This window comes from Nipponia nippon, unplaced genomic scaffold (genome assembly GCF_047370975.1).
Source record: "Nipponia nippon isolate SJK-2023a ecotype South Korea unplaced genomic scaffold, ASM4737097v1 scaffold_17, whole genome shotgun sequence".
Taxonomy (NCBI): Eukaryota; Metazoa; Chordata; class Aves; order Pelecaniformes; family Threskiornithidae; genus Nipponia; species Nipponia nippon.
Window position 1 is genome coordinate 7,121,533 of NW_028262333.1, and position 27,592 is coordinate 7,149,124.

At 52.6% G+C, this 27,592-nt stretch overlaps 1 protein-coding gene across 3 annotated transcripts in view; it reads left to right on the forward strand.

The window, feature by feature from the left end:
- Nucleotides 1–27,592, forward strand: part of PPP2R2B (protein phosphatase 2 regulatory subunit Bbeta) — a 112,168-nt gene that overhangs the window by 22,274 nt on the left and 62,302 nt on the right. Inside the window, exon 1 of one of the 3 annotated variants that reach the window (XM_087753668.1) lies at nucleotides 18,156–18,402. The exons of the other annotated variants lie outside the window; for them this stretch is intronic. Coding sequence (XP_087609794.1) covers nucleotides 18,333–18,402 — 70 coding nt within the window. The 5' untranslated portion in view covers nucleotides 18,156–18,332. Of the gene's footprint in view, nucleotides 1–18,155; nucleotides 18,403–27,592 lie in introns of those variants that run through there. 3 annotated transcript variants of the gene reach the window in all.

Genomic DNA, 27,592 nt, shown 5'->3' on the forward strand with positions numbered 1-27,592 from the left:
ATTCATTTCCAGTGCTGCTGTCTGCTTTTTTTTTTTCCCTTTCTATGCAGTGTTGCACAACAGTGTGACTTTTTGGCTCAGTTTCCTCTGGAAATAGGGCTTGTAAGACCATGCTTGGAGCATGTGTCAGCGTGGCCATCAGACCCGCTCTCCTCCCATACTTCTGGCACTTGCTCCTACTCCACCAGATCTGGCTGAGGGCTGGGGGCCTTGAAGGTGCCAGCTCTGTGGGAGCGTGGGCAGAGGGAGATCCTCTTTGTGCCCTTTGGAGGGCGGGTGGTCTCGTCCCGAGGGAGGGGGCTCTGCGTCCAGAGCCGGTGCCAGGGACGCTGGGCGCTGGAGCCCTGGCGCTGCCGAGCGGGTCTGTGCGCAGACAGGGCTGTGCTCAGCACCTGGCCGAGGTGCAGTCAGTTCCCGTCATGGACCTGGTGGGTTTAGGGGAGAGGGTGTGAGTGTGCGTGGCTGCGAGCAGCGGGATGCCGTGCTGGTCAGCGATGGATGGACCTGATCCAGTCTTCTCCCAGTGGAATTAACTACTGACACCATAGGTGACTTCTGCCATGGGCTGCTCTGGTCTCCACAGGCTGGGTCCTTGTGAGTACTGAGAATCACGATTATCCCTGGGGAACGCCTGCGACCTCACTGGCTGAGCGGGGAGCAAAGGGTGCTCAGCTCCTGTTCCTTATGGGACTCAGTCCTTACCTGTGTGTTCCCTCGGGATCATTGCTGTGTGTCGCAGCTCCGCAGATCCCAGCCGCCTTCTCTCACTGCATTGTGGCTGATCTCAGCCACGGATCTTTCCCTTGTGCCTATTCCAGCTGCTCTGCCCACCTCTATAATGATGGCACTTAGCACCAAATAGCTTCAAAAAGGCCTTTTAAACATTAACTAATGAATCTGCACAACATCTTTGTGAAGGAGCTATGCATTATTTAAGGAACTCAGGGAGAGAACAGAAAAGGGACTACAAGTGGAGCTGAGTTCAGGACTTGACGCCTCTGATGTAGGCGTGCTTTGTACCTAAATGCTGAGCTGCTCTGTCACCCTGTTTATTCCTTTTGTTGTCTTAGTCAGGAATGGAATATTTATTTTCATAATAATGCATTATAAAATTCTGTCTTTCTAAAGCATAAGCAAGGGGCTTATCAGTTCTTAATCTCTGCTCTCGCCAAGCAGAGAAAGCAAGTTTACTCCTTTGATTTGTAACTGGGTGAGACCCTTCACTGGGCTCAAAAGCTCCTTACTCTGTCCCTTAACACACCTGCCCTGAGGCACAGCACACTGCATTGCCGTCCGCAGCTGAAACGGGAGGCTGGCAGCGGTTCAGGGACCTGCATTTTTAGGTATTTCTGTGAAGCGCAGATACCTGAAAACTTCCATGACTGCTTATGCAAGCAAAACAGATCAGTCCCAGGGCTGTGTGCGTGTGTTTACCCTCATGCAATCTTGCACCCTTTCATACGTGCGTTTCCCAGTGCTGGTAAGCTGCTTCTTGGGCAGTGAAACCTCAAGTGGACTTTGGAGCTCTTGGAAAGTGTGTTGCCTACAACAGGATCCTGCAACAGAAAAAACGGGATCCCCAAGACCTGCCCAGGCCAACTTGCTGGGCTGTGGCCTCTGCTGTTGCTGGAGCTCATGCGCCGTGTGTGCCTTGCCATCTGGCATCTAGTGCTTGCTGCTGTGTTGGCAACATATGCACGAGCAGGAGGAGAGGGGGAGGAGGCTGAAGATGGCCCTTGCTGTGGAGCCCTCATTCCCTTGGGGAATCCGGTGTGTGACAATTAGCCAGACATCTCTCCGTGCTCTCTCTTGGGCTGGCGCCCCGTGCCCTGGTCTGAGAACTGCCACCCTGCATGCATCCGAGCTGCTCTCGTGGTGCGTACCAAGGGCGACTCTCGTCCCTTAACCCAGAGTGACATGCAACCGCAGCGTACGGTTTGGGGAAGTTCAGCATGTGCTGGACGGTGTTGCAGCGATTAGTCTGCTGAGCGTAATCGTCACATTATACAGCTGGCTTGGAGCACAGCTGGAGCGATCATTCAGGTGACTGAAAAAGAAGCACAGTAGATATGACCCAGGCCATCCTTGGCAAAGCATCGCTGTCTAGCGCAGATACTACAGTGGACGTTTTTTGTGCAGTGTCTGCCCATTAGAAAACCCACAAAACCCACCTCCCAGGAGTTACTTATAAAAGAGCCACAAGATGAAAATAACATCTCATCTCCCACTGTGCTGGACTTGAACTGTTCGTCTGGGGGAAGGAAACCTTTATCGCCCATCCCTCTGCGAGTGTACTGGGGCGTGTTCCCCGTGCGCACGAGGATGAAAGATCGGCTGTCTAAGAGAAGTGCAGTAAGGAGCTGGCATGGGAGTGAAGCAGTGCTGGGCTTTGCGTGCTCCAGGAGAAGGTGTGATGGATGAGGGAATTCCTGTTAGTCAGGCTGTCCGTCCTTTAAGTGTTAAGAGACAGTCTTGGGTTTCTGAGGAGTTTCTTGATTTTAAATACTTTTCTTCTTCTTTTGGCTAGTTGCAAATTCTCTCCTGAATTCTTCTAACAATTAATGAAATTGGTCTATTTTCTTCTTTCTTCTGCTTAGGGACCCCACTGCCTCGGTTACTTGGATACCTGGTCTGTAGGTCTGGGCTGCTGTGATTTAGCTGCTGAAGCATCTTACTTTTTGTATATAAGTAGAAACCAGTCAATACCACAATCCTATTAAACCAGTGACTCTCTGAGCAAGGTTTATACCGTAAGGTTTGAACCGCAGTTTGTTTTTATTGGGAGCTATGAGAACTGAAATGACTTTGGGCTGTCATTGAGCACTGATTAATGGCAGCACACAGCGGTGATGTGAAATGCATCGACCCCAAAGGAGGTTTGGGCGTGCCGAGCACTGAGGATGCACCACAGGCAGTGTGGCCGCGCCGAGGACCGGCAGACATTGGGGGTGAGTGCCCACCTGCGCGGCTCGTGGCTGTGTTTCGTGCCTCCCTGCCCGAGGGGAGACGGCCGCTGTCAGCACCGGCACCGCATCTGCTGGCATCGGTTGTGATCTGGGTCACTGAGCCAGAGCGAGCGGAAAAGCGTGGTGCTCAATTTTGTTGAATGAACAGTACATTTTGTTTTCTCTTTCTGTAACATTCGTGAAGTAATTTAAAATAACACGGGGTACTTAGGTGGCACTGTAAATGTGTGGGCCCTCCATTGCTTGTGAAGTGCGGTGAGCACAGGGGGACTTGGCCACCCTGGGACGGTGGATGTTGGACCTCATCACAGAGATGGACTGAGCACTCTGTTACTGCTCATTTGTGTTCTAGGCGTAAAGTCTCTAGATCTAAAAGGTCAAGGAACTTGATTGAGGTTATTTAAAAAAAAAAAACAAACAAAACCAAACCGTGGTAGAGTCAGGCATAGTATTTGCATTTCTTGTCTTTATTAATCTTATTTCCACTATAACTGGGGGGATATATTTTCTTTTTTGCAGAGAAAGCAATGTAATCATAGCAAGCAAGAAATTGTGACTTTGGGCAAGTGAGAGACTGGTACTAAAATGCCCCTGGGGACATGGGTGCTCAGTCCCTGCTCTGTTTGCTGTTCCCCATTAACTCCTATTGTAGGAAAACCTCTAAATTCTGTTTCTCCCTTATGCTTCATACAAATCACCTGGTAATTCCCTTAGTCTTAGCTCCCATGCTGGTAATAGCACACATACCTTGAAGTAATACCACACCTTAAAAATGAGTGGTGTCGTCACCCAAATACACAGGGGTCCCCACTGTCCCCACCATGGGCCTGGGCCGTGCCACATGTTGAGCATCGAAGGTGGGACCTTCGGGGCTGGGCTCTCCTCTGGAAGAGGTTTGTAGGGATATTGGTCACCTTGTAGGGCAGCCACATAAAACAAACCCAGAATAAAACATTCAGTTCTTGCCTGTAAAACCATCTTTAACAGTCTCTTGCACTTGAGTTCACCTCTTGCTCGGAGACCAACAGGCTGCCGACTCCTCAGGCTGTGAAATCACGAGGACCTTGGTGCTCCAGCGGCATTAGGAGTCTGGCTTTAAATGCCTGAACTGTCCATTGAAGAAAGATTTATTGCAAAGGGTATTCCTAGGGATTTCATCCCTTAGTCTGGGCTGGATCAGATCACAGCCAGCTCCAAATCTGGGGCCATTTGTGTCACCGCCTTCCCCCGGCAGCTGTCAGAGCGCAGATCCCCGGGGCTGGAGTGGTGGCAGTGCCAGGGCAGGCACAGACCACGCGTGGGGCTGGGCAGGGTCTCGCTGCCGCAGCCGCCTGCGTGTGAGCCCCCAGGAGGGTGGCATATGCCCTGCCTGTCTGCACGGCAGCGTTCTCCAGGCAGCGGGAAGGAGCAAGTCGAGAAGCACGTTGGTCCGAGAGAGATGTCCACGTTCGTCGCAGGCAGAGCTCACCTTAAGGTTTTCTTTCATTGGATGCTCCTCCTCAGAGCTGTGGGATATCTGTGCACAGGCACATCCACACAAACAGGCAGACTCACATGTGCGGACCCTGTCAATACAAGCTTGCACACTGGTGTTATTTCTCTTTAATCCGGTTTCTTAGTAACCCGCCTGAAGTGGAAATTTCACAACAAAACCAATGCATTCAAAAGCATGAGCTGATGAGAAGGCTTCCCTTTTATTTTTGCCTTGATTCTGCCTTTAAATTCAACATTCCTCAGCTGAAATGAAAGAGTAAGCAACTCACAAGCAGATGGCAACAAACCTGCCATGCTAACCCATGAAGAACAACCATCAAGGTGCGTTTTTTGACCCGCTGCCACATGGTTAGATGTTACTCCGTTGAAAGAGGCTAATTGACTTGACTGTTTAACCTAATCGCAGCTTAGGCTTCTCTCCATCCACACTGTTAATCTGAAGTCTTAGGCGACAGAATAATTGGAGAAGAAAACAAATAATCCAATTGATTAAAAACAGGAGCAGCCTAAGAGCAAGAAGCAAAAGTGTTTGTCGCTTGGGGAAACAAGAGGCAGTCGTGTTCCCTGTATGGTTCTTGTCCGTAATGTCCCCATGGACACAGGCAGCACCATGGGCCATTGCTCCCTGTGGCCGGGGCAGCCTGTGTCCCCAGGATGGGGCCTTGGAGATGCTCCAGGGGGGCTCCGAGCCCAAGGGTCTGGGGGCCCTGCAGCTTGCAGGGAGAGAGGGTCAAGAGTTGCCGAGAGATGCTGATTTTCAGGAGAGATGCAGGACCGCAGTGACGATTCCTGGTGCACGAGCAGGTCCAGACCCGAGGATGCCTGGTGCAGAGCAAGGAGCAAGGCTTGGCCCTGCGTGGGGGTGAGCAGGGGCTGCCTGGACCCACCGCATGGCCCCCGGGGGGGTTCCCATGCCTTCCCCATCCTCCTCTCGCCGGGGAGGCAAACAGTTCCCCGTCTTCTTATGGGGTGCTGTATCCTGAATGTGAGTGCACACACAACTACATGGCAAACAAATTGCCTGCAGATGAGTCCATTTACAACCCTCTGCTGCTCGGCCTGCCCTCAAATCTTTATCTTCTCCTGTTTGTGCTGACTTTGTAATTTTTCAAGGGTAGTTGTCCTTGAGAGGAAAGGCATTGCAGGTTTGTTGTGCTTGACATCACTCTCTGTGTTGTCTAAACTTAAAAGCCGTAAAATTCACACTGATGAAATTTCCCATGTGTAAGACTGGGAGGACCACGGAGAATGTTTTTGATAGAATGTCATGGCCATATCTTTCTGACACAGATCATTTGAGGGCAGGAGTGAGGGGAACATTGCTGTTATACCCTTGACATTTTGTTCCCATAAATTTGGGTCTCAGGAAAATGGAGCACCGCAACCTCTTTGCCGTAGTCTGTTGGCAGAAGTTACCTACGATGGTGTGTGGATAGCTCTCAAATAGACTCTGCAGTCAGCAGGAGTATGGATGACTCTCGTTCTGGTCAGATGTGGCAAGCTGGACTGGAAGGGCTAAGAGAGATGAAGCGTGGGAATTGCTTGGGACAGGCCGGTGGGGACCAAGAGCTGCAGGTGCTAATGTCTGCGGCTCGTTTGGGGAGGAGCTGGGGGTGCAGTCTGTTGTCCCAGGACATCCTTCTGCAGCAGTGCGGGTGTGTATTGCTGCAGAGTAGGGGGAGTGAGTTGCTAATACATGTGAACTCAGGATAATCATGTGAAATATGCTATTCAAATGACTTTTTTTAATTAGCACAATTACTTGTTTTAGGTGACTAATTATGGTAAGACTGCATACAAGTTGGCATCCAGTTTTGCATATATATTGCATGAAGAATGGGGTGTTCGGTGTTTCATGCCTCGTACTATGCTGAATGTCCAGAGAACATACTGATGGATTGATGGTGCTCATGCTGATGAATCAGTTACTCTCCATGCGCGACTGTTTCTTCCTTTAAATGTTCAGAAATCATTCAAAAACATGACAAGAATGAAATCAGTTTTGTTTATTAAATTGGATTAAAGTAACTGGATTCCCATATGGGCAGGGGCAATTGGATTTAATGTTGCTTTGCATATTGTTCCAGTCTCATCTTGGTGGGGATAGTTGTCTGTTTTAGGAAGTAATTTTTTTTTAAAGGACAATAAAATCTTAATGATCACATCATCATGTTTCAATGTAGACTTTTATATATAATGTAATACTGACCTCATTGCTTAAATTGTTATTATATGTAATTCAGGAGAAGGCTTTGGGAAGGGCAGGTACGTGTGTGAGCACATGCACGTTTATGTTCGTGTGTAACCCATGTGCTAGACTGGGCTGCTGCTTGATTCATGATTTGGTCGGGGCTATTAGATTTCCTTCCCTCAGGCATTTTATAATCTGTTTAACATAACACAGTCATTTGTCTTGTTTGCTGACTACTTAACAGATGGATTTGTGGTTTTCGTAATTACTATATGAACGTTAATAAGACGTGATGTCTTTTATTAATTAACAGTTTTCCAGGTTTGTTTTTCCAAATGATATGAGGTAGATTATACATAAATATTAGTGACATACAAATATTAGTTTTACAATGTTAGTGTTTTGAGAAGTTGTGCGAACTTTTAAGGCTCCCCATGGTGTCTTTTTTTTTTTTCCTCCCCTAAGCTATACTTCACAATTATTCTCTAGTAGCACAACTGGTTTTATGTTTTGTTAAAGGTTGGTCTCTCCTTAGTGTAAGGAGAGCATAGACCTGGCGGATGTCCTAAGCCCATTTAGTATTTAAGTATTTATCCTAAGTATTTTTCCTGCCTATGTGGTGTTCTTCCATCTCATTTATATCCTTGTGTGATACTCGCATCCCATCTTTCCTCCCGGAGATTTCCAAAAGTGGAAATCGGTGTAAACGAGTACGAAGACTGCATGCCACACAGGAGAGAGAACTTCTCCCAGCGCTGGGATGCAGCCGTTTCTGGGAGCTATTACTGTACAACGGTTGAAGAGAAGAATGGAAAAACGAACTCTGTTGTCCTGGGAAATAGCGAGAGGCTGGCAGTGCAGGGCAGGGCACCGCAGGGTTCATTTTCACCAGTGAGACCTCAGTCATGCCCAGCCCTCATGCTGGGACTCCGAAAACAGGGGCGGGTATTTTTGCTTTGTGATGGAGCAGCCCCCTCTGTTACCCAGGCAGGGGCCAGCCGGGTACCAGGGCACACACAAGGGATGGGGACCCCAGCCAGTCCCAATACCACATCTCCCCAAGCTGCCATTTTTATTGGAGGCACCTGGAGGTCCTGTGGAGGAGGAGGCATATCCCCAGGAGCGATCGGTCAAATTTGAATGCTGAATTTCAGGTGTTCACAGAGAATGAATGAAATGGGAATGATGTGGGAGGGAAGGGCTGTACCGAGGGCACTGCGTGCCTGCAGGGCTGGAGCTGCAGGCGCTTGCTCCATTTGCTGTCATTTGCTGCTCCCTGTTTGTGGCTCCGAGTCATGGAGAAGCAGCATTGCCGACTGAATTGAGGACCATGTGCGCGTAAGAAACGTTGAATGGGAAAAGCATGACACGCCTTGACCCTCTGTTAATGCTTAGATGCTTCGAACACAAACACAATTTAAGCTGAAAGGTTCCGTTCTAAAGGGCTTCGTTTTATAGGATGATATAGTATAACATACCATACTGTCATATAATGAAGTATGCAAACGCAGGCGTGACGTGAGCGCGGTGCAGCGTCACCCTGCGGGCCTACAGCCCCGGGGCGCGCAGCCGCCTGCCTCCGAGCGCTCCTGTTCTGGTCTCTGGACTCACCCGGGTTTCGGCGGGAGGCTCACGTGCACCCTCAGTGCCACGGCTGCCATCTCCTCTGGCAGCTCAGGCGTGCTTGTGGGATGTGTGGCCATACAATAGCAGAGAGGCGGTGAATCAGAGCATGTTGTGATGACTTCTTGTGATTTTTCCCATACCAAAATAGTTTTGTGCTTAAAATACGTTCTATGTGAACCAAAGCATGCGTGAGGCTGGGCTGGCTTTCCAGCACTCGGCTGAATTTCAGATTTAATTTATTGCGATGCACTGCCAACAGACTGTATCCTTCTACCAAGGCAGCTGGGGAGGAAACACGGTTATCAGCGGGCAGGCCCTTCGCCTGCGTTGGTTGTCGCTTTGTGAAGTATCACTAAAAATGTACAAACTCCTGTGAATGTTGAGTTGGAAAGTAGATCACTACTTACAGGCTCTCTCGGTTGTCTGGCTTTCAGTATTGCAGCCAACAACTGCTTTATTTTGCCTTGCCCGGTTTTGCATTATCCACCAGCCTGGTTTTGAGACCCCATCCATCCTTCTGACGGTTGTGAAACTTCAACTAATCCGGATACGGGTCAAGATTGCTGCTCTGCCAGACACGCGGTTTCCTTTTCTTTGGGGAATTAATCCTGTCTGACTGATTAGCCTTTGTGCTTTCCATTTTACGAGGATGGCCAAGCTGCATCTGGGTGCTCTCCTCTCTGCTGCTGCTAGATGACATTTGAGGACAAGCAGAATGATTTTTATAAAGTAATAATCCCAGCGCCAAGTTCGCAGTGCTGTAAAACTTACTGTGCTTGTGTTACAAGATGTAGGCAGCCCTGGTTTAATTTATACCACGATTTCATTACTTTTTGATGTAGTCCATGTTCAAATTAAATGAAGGCGGTGGAGTAATTGCAGTTTAGGATATACAATTCAAAATGACCTAGATGTGTTGGTGTCTCATATTGGCATACATCCTTTCAAATAAAATCCACCTTTGGGGCTGTACAAAATTTTGCGTATTTAATTCTAATTTAACAAACTGATCCCAGTTCTCCTTTTGTTGCTTCTTCTGATCATGCAGCTGATGGATAAGCAGTTTACAGACAATAGTCGTTTGATAGCTTTCCAGGTTTTTTGGTTTTGGGGTTTTTTTGTGTGTGATTGTCATCTTTGCTCCATGGAATTGTGTTTTGCCTTTGGCTTGATGACTGAATATTTTTAAGCAGGAGAGATGAATGAGAAATGGGTTTTGGAAGCCAGTGCACACACACGTACACGCCAGCGGCAGCCAGTCCCTGGCGCTGCTGTGAAGAGCCCAGCCTGCCTACGTTACGTTTCGTGAACAGCAGACGAGGAGGCGTGCGCACGGCTGAGGTGTGCAGCCAGCTGAAGATACGCAGATGACCTTCAGTGCAATTTTGCAATATCTGTTCCACTCAAATGCACATGCAAGTTCACATGTTCCCCTCCTATACGGTGACCTAACCTAATGTAAAGCATTTTGGGAGTTGTATCTCGGTATGAAATAGTGGAATTAACACGGTGAGTTTCTTCACCAACTGAAAATAAATCAATGGGAAATCCAAGGAAAATATTTCCTTTATTTTTCCATTCTGTGCTCACTAGATTTAGTTATTCAGCCTTAGATGTCTTATAATGGTTATCTCATGAACAATGTTCCAGTGTCATCTTGCATTCTCTTTATCTCTTGTATCACATTTCGCTGCAGCAGACTGTAAGCACTTTGGGGCAAGGAGCCAGTATTTACGTATTATGTGGGGCCGTGTACATCGTCTGTGTGCTCTTATATGTAGTGCTCCAAGTCCCCAGGAGACCTTCTGCATTGTGTCTCACGATGGTATTTCAGACCTGGATACCCAATCAATGCCAGTCAGCTTTTGGCTTTCCACTGTCATGTGCGGTGGAGTTTGTTACTCCAGTTAAAAAGCAAAACCAAAGGAACAAACAAAACCCCAACACCAACACGACCTCCTTGGCAGCACTGCTCAGAGTAGCTGCTTTCAAGCAAAAACTTATTCCTTAGCATAGACTGTGCTCAACTGGTTCAGATGCACTGATGCTGTAACATGTGGCCTTAATCTTCAGAAACGGCAAATCCTATTTACTGTGTAAGTATTTAAGCTAATTATATCTCTGATGTGAGGAACATGTGACAAACAGTTCGCACTGTATCCTTTAAAGGACATTGAAGTCTTGGACCCTCATGAAATATTCCGTGACTCATTCCATTTTTGGGGTATCGTATGCGTTCTGCAGTATATTTAGCAACAATATAATTTAGTAATAATATAGAGAAAATGAGTATGTTACGGCTAGATTGTCCATAGAGCAAAGGAAGAAATAACTCATAACAAGTTCTTCCTGGAAGTGTCGTGTTTGCATTGCAGTTGCACAGTTATGGTATCTGTTGCATCATGGGAGTGATTTGGTAAACAGAAAGATGTTTTGGCTTTAGAAGAGCTGCATTTGAAATCAAACTCCTGTGCTGATAAATAAGAACAATATTGTTTCTCAGGTGAGACTGCTGTATCAAGGTCTAAACAGGCTTTGCAGTAGCTGCAGAGACGCTGGGAGATGAGAAGGCTCGTGTTGATGGAGGAGCCATCAGCAGCCGCAGGGGATCGGCCCGGTGGCAGCAGGGCCCGTTCCCATGGCAGGGAGGGCGGCGTGGGCCGGCGGCAGCCACGGTTGCACGCTGCCTGCGGCTGCAGTGATGCGGCCCGAGCCAGCCGAGCCGTCAGCGGGGATGCTCTGCCAGCACAGGAGGGAAAAGCCCGGCTGGCTCTTCACAAGGCGTTGATGCGTACCCCGAGGCTTCCCGGGCGCGGTGGGGGCTTTGTATGGTGCTGGGCCCTCAGCCTCCCGCACAAAAGGCTGCCCCGTCGCCTTGCTTTTCAGCTCTGTTTAGCACTGGGGCAAGGATCCTGCGGTTAAAGTATGACCGCAGAGAGTGGGATGCCTGATTCCCACAGACACTTACTTGGCTTCGGGAGCATTTCTGCAGGCTTTCGTGGACATAGGCGAGATCGGAGCCAGGCCCCTTACCTCTGTACTGGTTTTGGTCAAAGTCAAAACACTGGTAAGGGGAAGGTTTGTGTACGGGGAACTGGATGGGTGCTGGTACCCCGAGTGGCTCTGAGTACAGAACAGTGTCTGCCCGGATGGGCAATCCCACTGAAAAAGTCACTTTCTTAGAGGTGGGTTCATCCCTGCCCTCACAAACCCCGGCTGGGGGAACGAACGTGGGTACACGCGTGCTGCTGAGCAGTGGGGCTGTTGAGGCCGCCGGCCGCGCGCTGGACTGGGAGCAGGTCGCTGCGTCTGAGGTGACCGCAAATCCAGCTGGAGCCCCGAGAAGCCACGGCGCTGATGGTGGGGTTACTGCGGTGCTTGGTGGCGTTGCCCTGCTCTCGGGAGAATGGCAGGGTGATGAACTGCAGAAAAATAAGTCAACTTGCTGAGGAATAGCCTGTAGATAATCCAGGTCTACTGCTTAAGAGACATAGAAATAAGACTCTTCTCTTTCTAATTTCAGTGTAGTCCATTGTTAGTTCTCCCTCATTTGTCATGTCACCTGTGCAATCCGTAAGTATGTATTTTCTTATATATATAAAGTACCAGTAAACAGTATATCCAACGTACACAATGAGATAATACAAAGGAAATACCTGAAAACATGGCTGAGAAAAGTTATTTCTTATCTGCTGCATACATATTGCAGTCTGAACTTGGGGAAGAGTTCCTACTGATTATTAGCCCTGATAATTGCAATGGTCATCAGTTATCACTGCTCTCAGAACAGCAGAGAACAAGTTGTGAAACCTTGATCATTTAGCACAAAAACCTTTCTTCTTCCAAATGGTTCTGCTGCCATAGAAGATGCTGAGATTTGATGGTTGCACTTGATGACATGGAAGTGCCTGGCCCCGTTTGGCGGATTGAGAGCTCGGTGCTGCCACAGCCTTTCCGTACCGCACGGGCAGTGTGTGCACAATCACACACAGACACACTCACACATGCAAAATCTGACACTACCTGAGCAAAATCTGTGTAGTTTTGCACTGAAAAAATGTGTCCCACTAGCTGAGTTGTAGCTCTTTGGGTATGTACGAAGGGAGAGCAAAGTTTTGGCTCAGAAGAAAACGAGCAAGAAGCACTGGCAACGGGCACTGGATGGGGCTGCTCAAAAAAAGGGCAAAAGCAGTACATAGGCAAAGGGAGGCTGTTTTCAGACCCTGGCATAAAATGCTTAGTAGGGAAAGAGTAAAAATGAAGAAGGGCGTGCTAAAATGCCACAGAAGCTGGTCAGTCTCATTGAAGACAGGAGAGAAAGCACTTGCAGAGCAGCTATTCCCTGAGCCGGGCTGGGTGTGTGGCACTGCTCGTTACTGGTGTGCTGTTAATCATGTACAGCTTGTACCAGTACCAGTAACAGCGCAGAGCAGGGGTGAAGGCCAAGTAGATCAATTTATCATACGACCTTTGGGAGGCAGAAGTCTTCGCCTGCTTTGCATTCGATGAACTGATTCTTCCCTTTTCTGCCCCGAGGTCCTGACCCTTGTTCTCTGTTATTTGTGAAGGAGAGGGCTGCAGCTCGCCCTCTGCGTGTGACCTGACTTCCCAATTTTCTTGATCTTGGTTTAATCCAGTAAATTATTGGTCTTCCTGAAGTCATGCTAATTAAAGTTCATGTGATTGGGACTTCATCCCAGATATGGGTTACAGCTTCCCCAGCTTTCTTATGTGACTTATAGTGCAAAATGTGAGAAACAAACTGACTTAGTATAGCGAAATGGTGATGAATCCTGCCAGTCCCAGGCTAGATGCCCCCGGCAGTCCCACGTTTGCACCTCTGGAGGGACGCCTGGCTTGCAGCTCAGCTCTGGCTGAGAGGAGGGAGTCAGTAGCACCAGACCCCCGGTTTCAGCAAGATGTCTGCTGTGGTCGCTTAGAGGTGCTGCTCCCTGCAGCAGCGGCCAGGGCTTCCCACCAGCTGCAGCCGTCCCAGGGACACCTCACCTGCGGTGCCGGGTGTGTTCAGCACTGGGGATCACGAGAAGCTCCGGGTTGCTGTCATGTGGCTCTTCCAGCCTGTGCAGCATGAGGGTCTCTGCCCTGGGACAGCCCCTTTCCCTTTGGGGTCATCCCGTAAATACGGGCCAGCCAGCCACCAACCCGATCAGCTGACACCAATTACCTGTGGGGATAATAGGAGTGTAATTATCCCATTTTTGCTGCTTAATTAGCTTCTTGGATTTGAAGCGCTCTGTCTACTGGAATCTGCGAGCCAAAGGACTTGGAGCACATTTATAAATGCATGGGGAACTGGACATGACGAGAGAAATTGTACAAGAGCTTTAAGTGCTCTCCCTCTCAGAATATTAATTTTATGACATGACCTTCACCCAGATCAAAAATGAGGTGCTGACTTTGGCGCTCGCTGCAGAGTGGTGTCGTGCTAGCACCGGTTCCCCTTCCCGCACGGAGCTGGGCTTTCGGTTAAGGCATGCTCTCACACACTGAAGGTATGCAGACCTGGTTAGTGCAGATAGTGGTGGCCACCGATTGTGTTGTGTCCTTAGTTTGCTAAGTCTACAAGCACTCCTCGGGAGAAAACTTCTTTCCCACATAAGAAAACAACACCACGGAGTCAGCTGTGTTTACAGAGTGACAGTGGCCTTTCAAAAGCCAATACCGGTCTAAGGGATTGCATCACTTTATGAAGTAATGATTGGCACAACAAACATGAATTCTAATTAATTTACATATGCATTAAAGTGCAGTGTCGAGAAAGATGGTATTTCTCTTTCAAACATATGCAATTAAATATCTATCCCCGTCGCGATCCCTTCTAGGCACAGTTAGTGCCTCTTCCAAGCTCCCCCGCTCCCACCACGTGCTGGGTTCCTCGGGGAGCGTCTGCAATGCTCCAAAGCGGCGTCAGCTCCGGTGCTCACCAAGAGCGGTGCGGAGAAATAGCCCATCTCGCTGTGCCCTCTGGTGTGTCCGTTTCCATAAAACATAGATCGCGGCATGCAGGGAAGCTGCACGGCAGCTCAGTCTTCCAAGAGCCATCTTCCTCCACGTGGCAACAGCGGTCAAAGACGCTGCAGGGTGGGAGCTCGTCCTGCTTCCCCCGTCCCGACCCGGAGCAGGAGGATGTTCCACCCCATGCGGCTGGGGCAGAGCAGAGGGGCCACAGGGACGGTGGCCCTGTCCCCTGACCTGGGCCAGCAGAGCTGGGTGCACGTGCCGTCACCAGACCTTCTCTGCAGAGGCTGACCTCCCGGCATCGTCCAGCAAGTCAGCGTGTCAGTGGCGGCACTGCGCTAACGATCAGTTAATCAATAGAAATCATTTTTACAAGTTTAAAAGAAATGTTGTTATCTAATTATATATTTAACAGCTAAAAAAATGAGGCTAGCGTTCTAACCCAGACCAGTCATTAGGAAAACAGATCTAGTGCTCGTGGATGTGAAGGTAAAATAAATGAGGTGAAGGAAGTTTTGTGCTGAGCATAAAATCGGAGGTTTGATTCAATTATTATTAATACACTGCTTAGGTCCCACAGAAACCTGTGCACAGGGGCTCTTAAACCCATTCTAACTGAAGCATAAATCAATGGAGTGGAAAATGTCCTGGCTCTTCAAGAGATGTCAAAGTATATAACATGGTAGAGACCTGGGGGTTTGGAAAACACTGACAGCTACAAGCTGACCTTTGGCGAATTTAATCTGCAAATGGATTCCTGCTTAGGACAGCTAATGCTTTTAGTTATTGTAAAGGCTTGTTCCTGGATTTTAAAAAGCTGAGAATAAATGGATTTCATGATGCAGCTCCTATGCACGTTGCATAACAACCAGGTGGCTTGTGGATGTATTTAAATGATACGGTGTATTGAAAACTTTGCAGGACTTATGAATACATAATTGTAATTCATGCACGATGGGGAGAATAATTTTTCTAGTTAATAAGGGAGAAAGGACTTGGCACTTGTTAAAATGGAAATACACTGAAGACGGAGCCTGCTGAAAAGAAAGAGAAGGAGGTTGCAGATTTGTGTTCATGTTTCTTTAATAATATTCATAAGTATTTCAGGGGCTTGTTATTCATGCCGGGCATTGCCTTTTGACTGAGGCTTGCCATCTGAGATCTGAAGGGAGGATGTGATACGGTAACATTTGCTTATTAAACATCTGTCTTTATTTTTCTTTTCTGGAGTTGGGATTGTTTAAGCTAGATTGCTCCTGTGTCTTACACGGCGTACACAAGTGCACACCTGCAGGCAAACGCACATGGTAGGCAGAGGTAATCTGATCCCTGGGTGCAGCGTTTTGGTTTGGTTTTAACCTTTCTTTTCCTGTGGGAGGTCCATACCCTTCCATTCCCTTCAGAGACAGGAGGCTGCAAGCACGGAGGTGTCGGTTGGCTTGCCCAGAGCCAGCAGCAGTTCTGAGTCCTGCTGTGCCGTGTTCGGGTCCGGTCCCCTGCACTGTAGCGTGTACAAGGAGCTACCAGCAACACAAAAGTTATTTTTAAAGCATGATGTTACTGCTGTGACTCTTTCTGGCCTGCAAGAGAGCATCGGTAAATACATCTCTGTACTTTGCCATGAAACCATGGCCAGGTCTTGTGCCTTGTTGCAGTGAGTGAATTCAGACTAACCTGTGGATCTCGCTCACTGCAACCGAGAGCAGCGTCAGCCACAAATACAATGTGTTTGCTTAACATAAACGTGTGCCTGGTGATTATAGCAAGGAACTCACATTCCAGAATAATGCAGTGAAGGCTTTGGGCATGGAGACTCCAGGCTCATGCCTGTCTCATGAATGCTTCTGGCTTGTCACATCAGTAATCCCTGTATTAATGAATGGCCTGTGATGTGATGAGGTTGACTGACAAATCCTTGAAGTTATATATGCGTATGAGTAACTGCCAGAGTTCTCCAAGGTGCAGTTTTACAATGCCTTACATCAACCTCCACGTGACAGCATGTCAGAAACCGTCCTGGGGAGGCAGGCAGCTGAGAGCCTGGGAATTCACCTTTCCTCACAAGGTCACGACACGGGGCAGAAAGAGCCTTCCCTCTCTTGCCTCTCGCCTGAGAGGATCCACACGCTCCTCCAGAAGGCGTGCGGCGCTGCTGCGGTGCGGTGGTGGCGTGGAGTGCCTTGTCCACAAGACGTGCGTACTAGACGTACTGGAGTCCTTGAGCTTGCTCCGAGATGCTATCTCCCATGCTTCCCCTGAAATAAGCAGCTCCCATGGAGGCAGTGCAATCTCAGCAGAATAATAATGTAGGCTGTAAAATCTTGCACCTTGCCAATGAGATTTTAATTATGATACTACAGGTAGGAGAGGAAATCGACCTGCAGCGCGCCACTGTATTTACAATGTTATCCAGCATCTTTGTCCATTCCCTCTGCATCCCCTGTTTCCCCTCCAGTCCCAGTAACAATAACGCTCCCTGCTGATGTGGCACTGGGCTGTCAAGACAGCTCCTGTCGAGCTCCACAGTTCCTGCGGCTGACCCCAGCCCTGTGCCGTGCCGGGCTCAAAGGGCACTGGGCTCACTGTGCTGGCAGGTGGGCATGCAGCGCAGAGGGGCCATGGGGCCTGTGCCCGTTTGTGCCCGGCTCCCCTGCTGCACCCAGCCAGCAGCCAGCAGCCAGCACCGATGACGATCCTGGACAGAGCAAGGGCTCTGCTGCTACCGAGGGTGCTGCCGAGGCAGGTCTGGATGGCGGGGCAGGGGTGCGCTGTGGGGTGCAGGCCCGGGTCGGACCCCGGGCTGTGTCCGTGTGCCTGTTTCCCTTCATCAGCCATCTGGGCGGAGGAGAGCAGAGGGCAGAGGGGACACTGCGGGTCGGTTGTGGCGCTGGCATGAGAGCATGGAGTCGTGCCTGTCCCCCCACGCTGCTGCCCAGGGCGCACATCGCTGCCTGGCCAGGGACGTCTTGTGTCCTGACACGGTGCTTGGGTTTTACCTCCAACTTCAGGTGCAAGAGCTAACAGAAGTGGACTTGGGGAAACTTGCCCCCCATGAGTTTCCCCCCTGTGTCTGCCAGTGGCTCAGGCAGTGCCAAGGCTTATTTCTTCCTGGACTGTCTCAAGACACAAAACCCTCCCAAAGAGTAATTGTTTCCCTTTGGTGTGCACCAGATGACACATCCAGAATACAGCCTGTCCTTTCAGAGATGTGCCCTGAAAACAAGAGCCCTCCCTTCCCCCATAGCTCCTGTTCTCGTGCTCTTCCTCAGATGTCACCGATCCCCCTACCCGCGCTGACCTTCACAGCCATAAACCGAGCATCCCTACCCCCTTCCACAGCTGAGACGGGGCGAGCCTGGGCGAGGCACCCATGGGCACACACCTCCTTGTCACTGCTGGCCTGGCTACCCCCATGGCCCTTGTAGCACCCCCTGTCCCCGGACACCCGGCGTTTACATGCTGTGTCTCTTTTTCTGCCAAAAAAGGGCCTGGTGTCAGACCCCGGCTGTATTCTTGTGTTTGGGGTGGGCAGGTCAGGGAGCAGCACTCCTTCAGGCGGGAGCTTCCCTGGGGGCAGGTGCATCCCCAGGCGGGAGCTTCCCCGGGCAGGGGCGTCCCCGGCAGGAGCATCCCCGGGGCCGGGGCATCCCCCGGGGGCAGGAGCATCCCCAGGCAGAGCATCCCCCGGGGGCAGGTGCGTCCACAGGCAGGAGCATCCCCGGGCAGGAGCATCCTCGGGCATGGCCGTCCCCCGGGGGCAGGAGCATCCCCAGGCAGGACCGTCCCCGGGCAGGAGCATCCCCGGGGCAGGGGCAGGGGCAGCGCCGCGCTCCGCCTGCCCGGGACGCGCCGTGCCCGACGGGGCGGGCGGAGCGCGGCGCCGTGCCGTGCCGTGCCGTGCCGAGCCGTGCCTTGCCGTGCCGTGCCGTATGGGAGGAGCCAGCGGGCTCCACCGCCCCTGCGCCCCCCCACCGCCGCCGCATTTCGCGGCCGGCCGCCGCGGAGCAGGGCGCGGGGGGGGATGATGGATCCGCGGCTGCGGCTGCTGACGCCCCGCGCCCGCCAGCCCGCCGTCAATGGAGGAGGACGTTGAGACCCGCAAGATCAGCAGCAGTTTCCTGCGAGACCACAGCTATGCCACGGAAGGTGAGCGACCGCCGCGGGGGCGGTGGCGGCCGCAGCCCCTGCCCGCCCGCAGCAGGTGGGGGCCGGCCCCCGGCGGCCGCCCGCATCGCCCCGCATCTTCCCCCGCGGCTCCCGGCGCCCCCGGCCGCGCTGGCGGGGCCGCTGCTGGAGCCGGGGCCGGGCACCGCTCCCCGCCGGCCGGGCCGGGCCGGGTCGGGCCGGGCAGCCCCGCGGCGGCGCGGGGGTCCCGGAGGGTCGGTGCGGGTTGCGCCGTGCGGCTGACCCGCTCCGGTGACTCAGCAGCGCCGGACCCGCTGAATTCCCACCGCTCTCCCGCCGGGGTGTGCTCCCCCGAGCCGGGCTTGCGGGGGTCCGGTGTCCCGCAGGCTGGAGCCGCCGCGCTCAGCCGGGCTGGTCCCTCGGCGGGCGCCGGGGCACCGGCTCGGTACCGGGCTCGTCGCTGCCGCGGCCGCTGCTGAGCCGGAGAACCGAGAGCCGCCGCCAGTAGCGCCCCGGGCGCGCAGCCCGGCCCCCCGGGGCGCCCGGAGCCCCGCACCTCCCGCCCGGGGAGCCGAAGCGGGTCGGGGCCGAGCCCCCCAGCCCCGCCTGGCCCCTCCGGGGAGCCCCAGCGCCTTCGCCCATTGCTGGGCTCCTCCGACGCCGGGGGCGGCCGGCAGGAGCGGGGAGAGCCCAGGCCGGTCCACCGCCCCTTCCCCGCCGGAGCGGAGGCAGCGGGGCCGCTGCCCTGGCTGGGCCGAGCGCTGCTGGTGGCTGCTGGGCTGACTGGGAGCCGGAGGGATGCGGGCGGCCGCGATTTCAAAATACGCTTCATTAGCTTATGACTGCATTAGTGGCTTCTGCAGGTAGCCTGTGACTGTAGCTGTGTTCGTGAGGTTAGGAAATACAGCAAATACTAGTGCAATTCTTGTTACAGAAATTAAATAGTTGTCTCAGGGCTATTTTTCCTGCAAGCCTCTGCAGGAAGAAATATGTATTCTGACTTGCGTGTTGCAGAGGCGAGGAGATGCCAAAACTGTTAGACATGCATAATGCCATAGCCCCGGCTAAGCTTATGGGTGCATTTGGAACACGATTTCCCGTAATGGCTCGGGGAGCGGAGGAGATGGTGTGGCCATGTTCAGTTCAGGCATCGGAAAGTGAGCTGCAGCCTGCACATGACGCTGCAGCCTGCCACAAAGAGGCAGGCTCCACCAGCGGAGGTGGTGAAGAAGGGATGGGGACAGAGCAGTGGCTGCCTCTGCTGTCCTTCCTGACAGCTGAAGAGCTGTTGACTTCACATCAGCTCCCTCACAACCTCCTTTTGCTCCCTTATTTCAGGAGGAAAAGGCAGCTGCTGTAAAGCAAAACCGAATCCCTCCCATCTGTCCAGGTAGCACTGACCCCTTGCGTGAAACTTCAGAAAACAGACTCCACACCAGAGTCTGAACAGGCTTATTAATAGCTTGATTAGTAGCTAAAGAGGCTTTCCCTTACTGTTTCATTCTCCTAAGGCTCTAGAGGAAGCCAACGTAGGACCAGACTTTGGGAATTTTATGACTCCAGCACATGGCTAAAGGAGGGTTTATCTAGCGGGAAAATCTTCGGCTTAATATAGTAATGGAAAGCTTTGGATACCTGATGAGCCACAGAAAATGATAATTTGCAAGTTCGTGTTGCTTGTGTGTAGCTGAAACGTAAGCGCTCGGTGTTGACAACCCCCCGAGGCAGGGGAGGTGACGCCCCAGTGCATCCCTGGCTCCGCTGCTCTCTTCAGCGTGTCGCACGCCGTGGGGCTGGGTGGCAGGTGGACACGTGGAGGCCACGCTGGCTTCTTCACGGCCAGTTTGCCAGCACAGGGGTGGAGGGACTCTGCTGGGAGGGATGGCACGAGGTGCTTCCCGGAGGGTGGTGCGGCCAGGATGGGGCTGAGCTCCTGTTCTTCCCAGTCGCCTGGCTCGCATCGCCTTGTGCTGTGGTCCAGGGAAGGATGAATTTGCCATTGCTGCATTATAAAGGCAGCTGCAGCAGCCAGCAAATAAAAAATGGGAAGGTAGCTGCCTGTCGTGACCGGCTGAGAACTCGGTTTTCCTGGTCGGGAAGGATGGAGGGTTGAGATGAGCCTGCAGTGATTCCAGCTGGTGACACTGGGAGGTCTGGAGATTTTCCAGCCTGAGGTTTCAGTGACAAGATACAGTCTGTCTAGTAACCTGTGGTGAATTTCCCCAAGCTGTAAGCTGGCTTTTGAGAAGAACCTTGTGTGTCATACTAGAAAACTATAACAAACCTCTCCATAGAAATGAAATAGCCAGAAGTGTTTGTGCCGTAGGTAACCACTAAGCCAGGGTGATCCCTGTTGCCACGGCGGGGCTCGAGGAGGTACATGAGTGTTTCATGGCTGCGTATCAGCTGGGAGTTTCTCTTCGCCTCGTGCTGTTTAGGACTTCTGATTCTCCATGCAGTTATTCTTCTAGAGAAAGGCTGAATGTACTTTGAAATGGTAGATCTTGCTAGCGTGGAAAAAAATTAAGGAAGATAATTCAGTTTTATTTTTTTTTACGTGTGAAAGCAGCATATGCCTAAAACGATGTGGTTGGTAACCTGTCTTCTGTTTAAAAAAAAACAAAAATCCTTCCAAAGCCTGTTCAGAAGGTGAAGGCTTGCTTTGGAAGTGAAGGTGTCTCTGGTGTGTCAACTGAGGGAAGAAACGGGGTTATGTAATGTGGTTTAGTGAAGTGGGGTTGTCACTTAAATAGGTCTGGTATTTTTATGCAAATGCAGGGTGAGGATGGTGTTTCAAAAGCACACACTTGAATGCCTTGTTCTGGTGTGGTGCTCAGAAGTACTGCTAATGAAGGAAATGCAGCCATTGTGCTAATTCGACTTCAGTTGCCAGGGAATATGAAGTTGCTGAGATGCAGTGCACATCCCCAGGGTGGTGGCGCAGAGTTCGCCCCGGCGCAAGGAGCCGGGTGAGCTGGTTTCAGGGCGATGCCAGCGAGCTTGTTCGCTGGCTCAGAGCTCACCGCGCTGCCCCAGAACAGCAGGTCTCGCATGAAAAATGTTCAGAAAATATGCTTGGTTTGTTCTGCTGCGTAAATCCATTTTCATTCGCAATTCTGCTGAGTGCTCAGTCAAAAGTAGGGCAAATTGAGACTATCTGAATACAAACAAACCGTTTGAGTAGCTTCCACTTTTAGAGGAGCTCACTAGAGTTGTTGAAGGGCCCTTCACCCCCCGCAAAGTTGGCCCATTTCCAGTAGCTTGCCCCAAAACGCTCGTCTCCTAAAGTGTTCAAGCCGTGGGTGTGACCTTTTTTGTGTAGCGTTGCTGTCCACCTGGCAAGTCTCGGAGTCCTCTTGGTGGCTTAGGGTTGGGTAAATACCTCCAAACAAAGGAGGAATGGCGTGAACACGCCTTTCCACGCTCCCTGCCCTGATGAGTGACAGTCATCACTGTGTCCGTGTGCTCAGCGGTGCAGACAGGAGTAGTGGCCGTCATGGCTCAGCCCAGAGGGACAACGCCTAACAAACAAGGGTGTTTCATGTCCGTAGACACCCACTCCACTGCAGGGCAGGGTCTTCAAGAGAGGAGGGGTGCTGAGTGCTGCGTTAGCCCCAGGGAGGTGGGTCCCTCCTGGGGCAGGTGGGTATGGTGGCAGGGCTGGCTTGGGGCCGGGGCCAGGCTGGTGCTTGGCCAGGAGCACGGCTGCTGTGCGTGTCCCCCCTTGGCAGGGATGGGTTTTCTCCTCTCCAGCTTTCTCCCTATCCCCTTCTGATGCTGCAGGATGTCCAGGGCTCTGCACAGAGAACCTGCAGAGCTTGGCTCCACAATGGCCATGCTTGGGTGACTGTTTTGCATGGAGACATATCCCTTCCCACTGGTTTGGTACAACGGACAGGAAGAACTCACGGGCTGACGAGTGCCCTGCACCTCAGGTGCCACAGAGCTGCTCCAGGGAGGGCTGCTCCCGCCCTGCGGCGGGCACCAGGAGGAGTCTCGGGGTGGGGTGTGCATTTTGGAGTGTGCACTTCGGCTGTAAACGGCATAGCACAAATGCCCCCAGGCCCAGCGATGGCTGTAGGCCATACAGGCGTGGGTGCTTCCTTGGCACCCACGGTTCCCAGCAAAGCACTTGGAGGCGGAGATGTTGGAGGAGGACCCTTGGGAGGACCCTTGTCCCACGGCCATGGCATGGGCCCACTGTGGGCCCAGCTGTGTGCCGGGGCCATCCTGCCCCCCCTCAGCAGTGCGTCCCCATCTTCTGCCGGCTCTGCCAAGGGAGCGTCTCCCCCATGGGGCGTGGGGCTGGCCCTGCTGGGGCTCTGTGGTCTCGGGGACGCACCGGCTACTGCTGGGCGGGAAGGCCATGATGCCCTGCAGCAGCTCCCCGGCCACCACTCAGCTGTTCCCCATGTGCCCCTTTTCCTGGGGCACTGGCTGATGCCCCATCAAGTCTTTAATCTCCTTGAGGAGCATTTCCCAAATGGAATAGATTTTGCCGTTGAGAAATCTATCATTAAGCCTTCATTTCCTTTTCCTAGTTTAATCTGGTTACTTCCAGCTGTAACCCCTGTGCCTCTCTCAGGCATTCCCATCCCGCCTTTATCCCTGCCCTGCCGTTGTGCTGCAGGAAGGAGCTCTGATGCTGGTTCCCCTCTGCCCCAACACTGGGGACATGGCCATGCGAGTCCCCCCACCAGCACCTCGACAGGGCCTTTGGGTACCTGGGAGCTGTCGGATATGTAAGCAGCCTCCACATACGGCAGAGGACAAGTTGAGGCTCTTTTGTTCTGTTTTGGGGAGCGAGAAGCAATCAGTGTGATTAAAACCTGACCAGTTGGTTGCCAGTTTTCTCGGGTAGCTGGGTGTGTGTCCGCTGCCCGGAGGCTTTCCCATCCCTGCCTCTGCCTGCCCCAGGGGTCGGGGCTGGGCCCCACGGCCCCGCTGCCCTTCCAGGCCTTCTGCTGGGAGCACATTCCTGCCTTGTCCTTATGCGGGCAGAGTTTCAGAAAAAGCCTGGGGCTGTACATAACCCACAGCTTAGGTGGTGCTGTGCTGGGTCCCTAAAAGCTTTTTCAGTTTCTGGGTCAGTTTGCTAAGAGCTCTCTGTGGCAGCGACAGTGACTTCGTTTAAAATCTATGTATAGTCCCCAGAAAAGCATGAAGTAAGGTGTTTTCCCCCAGCGCTGGGCTCAGGGTGAGAGCTGTTGGGTATTTTTGTTGTTGCGAATGATGTGGGTTGCTGTTTGGGGATCATCTGGATTGGGATTTAATTAATCCGGGAACCTCCTTGAAGTTGTTGTTTTATCACATAAGTACTTCGATTACGAAACACAGTCCCATCCTTTATGCTTTTTATTTATATACATTTACTATGTTTAGACCTCCCTTCCTCTCCCTGAGCCTGTGCTCCAGCTGGGTCGGAAGGACCCACGGACATGTCTCCTCCTGTCTAATCCGAGGATCACTGCAAGGAGAGCAGTGTAACTCAGCCGTTTGTAGTGCACTGCGTCAAAGCCGACTTGGGGATACTTTAATCCAGGGATTAATGAGAGAATAGATGTGCCTGGGGACTCTGTAATCTGGGGATTACTGAGAGGACTGGGAGCAGGTAATGATGCAGCTCCGACCCACCGCAGATGGGCGGTGAGAGCACCTGCTCACTGGTGATGGCATCTGCAGGGCTCATACCTGTCTGCAGAGGATGGGGCTTGGCATCTCCCTCTCCCTGTCTCCATGCAAGAACTAGGTCGGGACCTGCTCCTGCTCTGGTGCTGGGGAAAGCCGGGTCACTCCCAGCAGGAACCAACAGCAATGTGCAGTGGGCTGGCCTTAAAACCCAGCATTGCCCCAGTCCCTGTTGCTGTAGGGGTCCATCTGCTCTGGGGACCAGCTGCAGCAGGTCAAAACCCAACACCAGTCTTTCCCCTCGAGCCCGGGGCCCTCATGGTGAGGCTCAGGGTGCCAGCACAGGACAGTCTGATCCTCAGGTTTCCAAATGGGATTGTGGGACTTGGTGACGTGGTGGTGGAGGCCCCAGGGGTAACACAGCGGCTTTCGCCATGCCCCTCCTGTCCTGTCCCTTCTGAACCTACCTCTGTTTTTTACCTCCCCTTGGATGTGCTTGCTCCTCAGCCAGGTCCTGCAATGATGCCTGGTCTCTGTAGACCGCTGATGTCTAATCAGAGGGCTCGTTGGTCACTGGGGGTGATCTTTCTGGGTCAGAGCAACCTTGTTGTGCTTGTGCTGCCAGCTGCAAGGAGGCTGGCGGGTGATGGAAAGTGTTTTGCGCTCCCACTCTGTCCTGCAGCCATCGGCGTGTGCGTGGGGCTGCGTGTCGTGGCAGGGATCTTCCTTGGGCCATGCGGGGCAGAGGCACAGGGAGCTCTGGTGGGGAAACTTCTGAAGGTCTGGCGGAGCAGCAGTCATGTGAAGGGGAGCAGACTCGGGAAACTTTCCCAGGGGATAGTCAGCCCTTGTGATCTTTTAGCATCTGCAAGAAGAGACTGGACAATGTCATGAAAGCTGTCAAGGTTTATTAAAGACAGAGGGACCACCTTTGGCTCAGGAGACCTCTGAGCTGAACATTGTTAGAGGGTGGGAAAACATTAGTGGAAACATGTTATGTGGTTGCCCTGTTTGTGTGCATCTCCTCTTGTCCGCTGGCGACAGGATACGGGGCTGGATGTGCTTTTGATTTGACCCAATATGGCCTTGCTCCTGGGCAAGGTTCTTGTGGTCACTTGTGTGAACAAGAGTCTGCAGGGCTCTGCCAAACCCCTAATGCCTCCTCCCCAAAGAGCTGGTGAGATCCTGTGCCTGGAAAGTCAGTAGGTGGTAGGGCTTAATGGCAAATGCAGGTAGTCATCAGCTACCCTAAACTCTGGGAGTTAGAGCAGAGGCGTACCCCTGCCATGGGGCTTGGTGGTGGTTGGCTGTGGGAATAAAGATTTGTGGAAGAGATCCTTTTGAGAGTGTAAGTCCCAGCTGCTGGGGTTGCTGGAAATGCCACCGGTGTGGGCTGGTGACTCCCGTAACCGCCGTGAGAGGTGTGCGCTGGCTCGTGCAGAGGTGAGACCCGCAGAGCCGCGCACACGTAGCAGAGCTGAGGCGTGTTGACATGGCAGGGTGCTGATCAGGCAGGTTAAAAATAGCAGCTGCTTCCTCCCTGCTCCTCCCGATCTCTGCTGTGTGGCTACGACCAGGAGCTGGAAGCGCTTACGCCGATGTGCTGAGCAGGCACAAAGCTCCAGCTGCAGCTGGTGCAGAGCTCGGGTACCGCAGGCAGTGTGCCGGGCAGTGCCGCGCAGGCGCCCGCTGCCGCGGGGCTGGAGCGGGGATCCGGGGCGCCCAGCGATAGCGGAGCTGCTGCATGGCAGATCTGTCTGGAGGGTAAACACCAAAACACCCCACTGACTTCTTGTCTTCGCATCTCTGCGTAGTGCTGCAGTGACTCCTGGATACCCGGCAGCCCTGTGCAGTGGCACCGGAGCTCCTCACGGCCCTCCCAAAGTCCCCGTGATTTCAGGGACTGGCGGTTGATGTGCTCTGGAGCTGGGGAGCCAAGGCAGAGCAAACCCAGGACTGGCCCAGGCATGCCACGCCTGGCCCCAGCGCTCCTGGAAAAGGCGAGGTGCAACCATGGCCATCCTGCCCCAGCGCCTGGGCACCGGAGCCCAGATGTGGAGACACTTGGCACGTTGTTCATACGTTGTCAGAAATGCTGTGCACAGCTTGCATCCCTGCTGCCCTCCCCAATAAAGGCGTAATTGAGCCGTTAGAGTCAATGTCTCCATTCAGAGCAGTTTTTCCAGCACCAGTTGTTATTTTTCTCCTGATGCATTGTGAGCCCGATTTCGTGAGGGGAAACATTTGAAGGGTCTTTGATTGAGCGGTTTTGTTCTCCTGTAGCAGCTGCAGTCATGGACGGAGCAGGGAATGGTACTGCACCTCTTGGACCGTGCCGCTGGCCTTTGAATCGCTGCGGAAGGGCAAGCACAAATTAACGGGATCTCGCTCAGTGTGGCAGTGAGCGAGGGGAGTCCTGGGCACCGTTGTCGTCCGTGACATCCTTGTGTTGTTCCCGATCAGGTTTGCAGCTGCATCCAGCAGTTAATGGAGTTGGGATGATTTTTTGCTTTGCCCTTCACAATCGAATACGGCAGATGGCTCCTGACCTGAACGAGCTGCAGCCCCTCTGCCTGCTAGGCACAGCGTGGGCGAGCAGAGTAAGGTGACAGGCGGGTGAAGCAATCTGAGGTAGCACCTGTCATGATATCTCTGCCTTTTTGTTGAGGCTTTTCTATAACCTGAGTGTTTTCCATGAGCAATGCAGACTTTACGCCTTCCGTGTGTCAAGTTCAAGCTTGTCCTAAGCTCTTTGGTCCTCTGAATCCATCCGGTGGCACGGTGTTGCCTGGGCAGGACTGGCCCATCTGAGACCCAGGTTTCTGTTGCGAGAGCTCGTGCTGGCTGGCGGAGGAGCGTGCTGCCTGTCACTGCCCGTGCTGGAGGATGCCCCTGGAAGTTGCCTGTGCCTCATCTTGGGGATGGAGGCTCTGCTGAATTCGTGAGAGGAGCCGCTTGGTCCCTGCCCAGAGCCCAGCCAGGCGTGTGTGAAGGAAACTCCAAAGCAGCCACTCCTCCTCGGTGTCATGCCTGCTCTGGGTCAGCATGAGACCTCCTGAGAAGTGCTCGGCCCAGGGAGCTGAGCCCTTGAACGGGAATACAGCTGCCTGCTGAGGGGAGGCTCATGATACTTCTGGTGCCTTTTAGTGTGCAGGGAACAGAGTGACAATTGCCAGGAGGGATGGACAGGGCTGCGACCTCCAGGCTGCGTGGGAGATGGCATTTGGGAGTGGGAAGCGTAGCCCTCCCTGGCACAGCAGGTCCCAGGACCAGGCAGGTGGCTGTGCGATTTGTGTGGTTTTTCTGTTTTATTTTGTTCTTCAGTCTTTAACTGCTTAAGCCTCCTGCAATCAAGCCCTCACCACAGCTTCAGCTCACTTTGTCTCAGGGTCAGCTTACAAAGGATGTTGTAGTGCTCTGAGGTGCAATATGTACCTTGGGAAGAAAGAAAAATGCCAAACCAGTTAGGAGCTTTTTATTGCAGCCTCGTGGGGGGCTGCAGAAATCACAGGAGTCCAGGCAGCAGGGCTGGGGGAGAGAGCAGGGAGTTGTTTCCAGGCAGCTGGCGTATCCAGAAAGATCC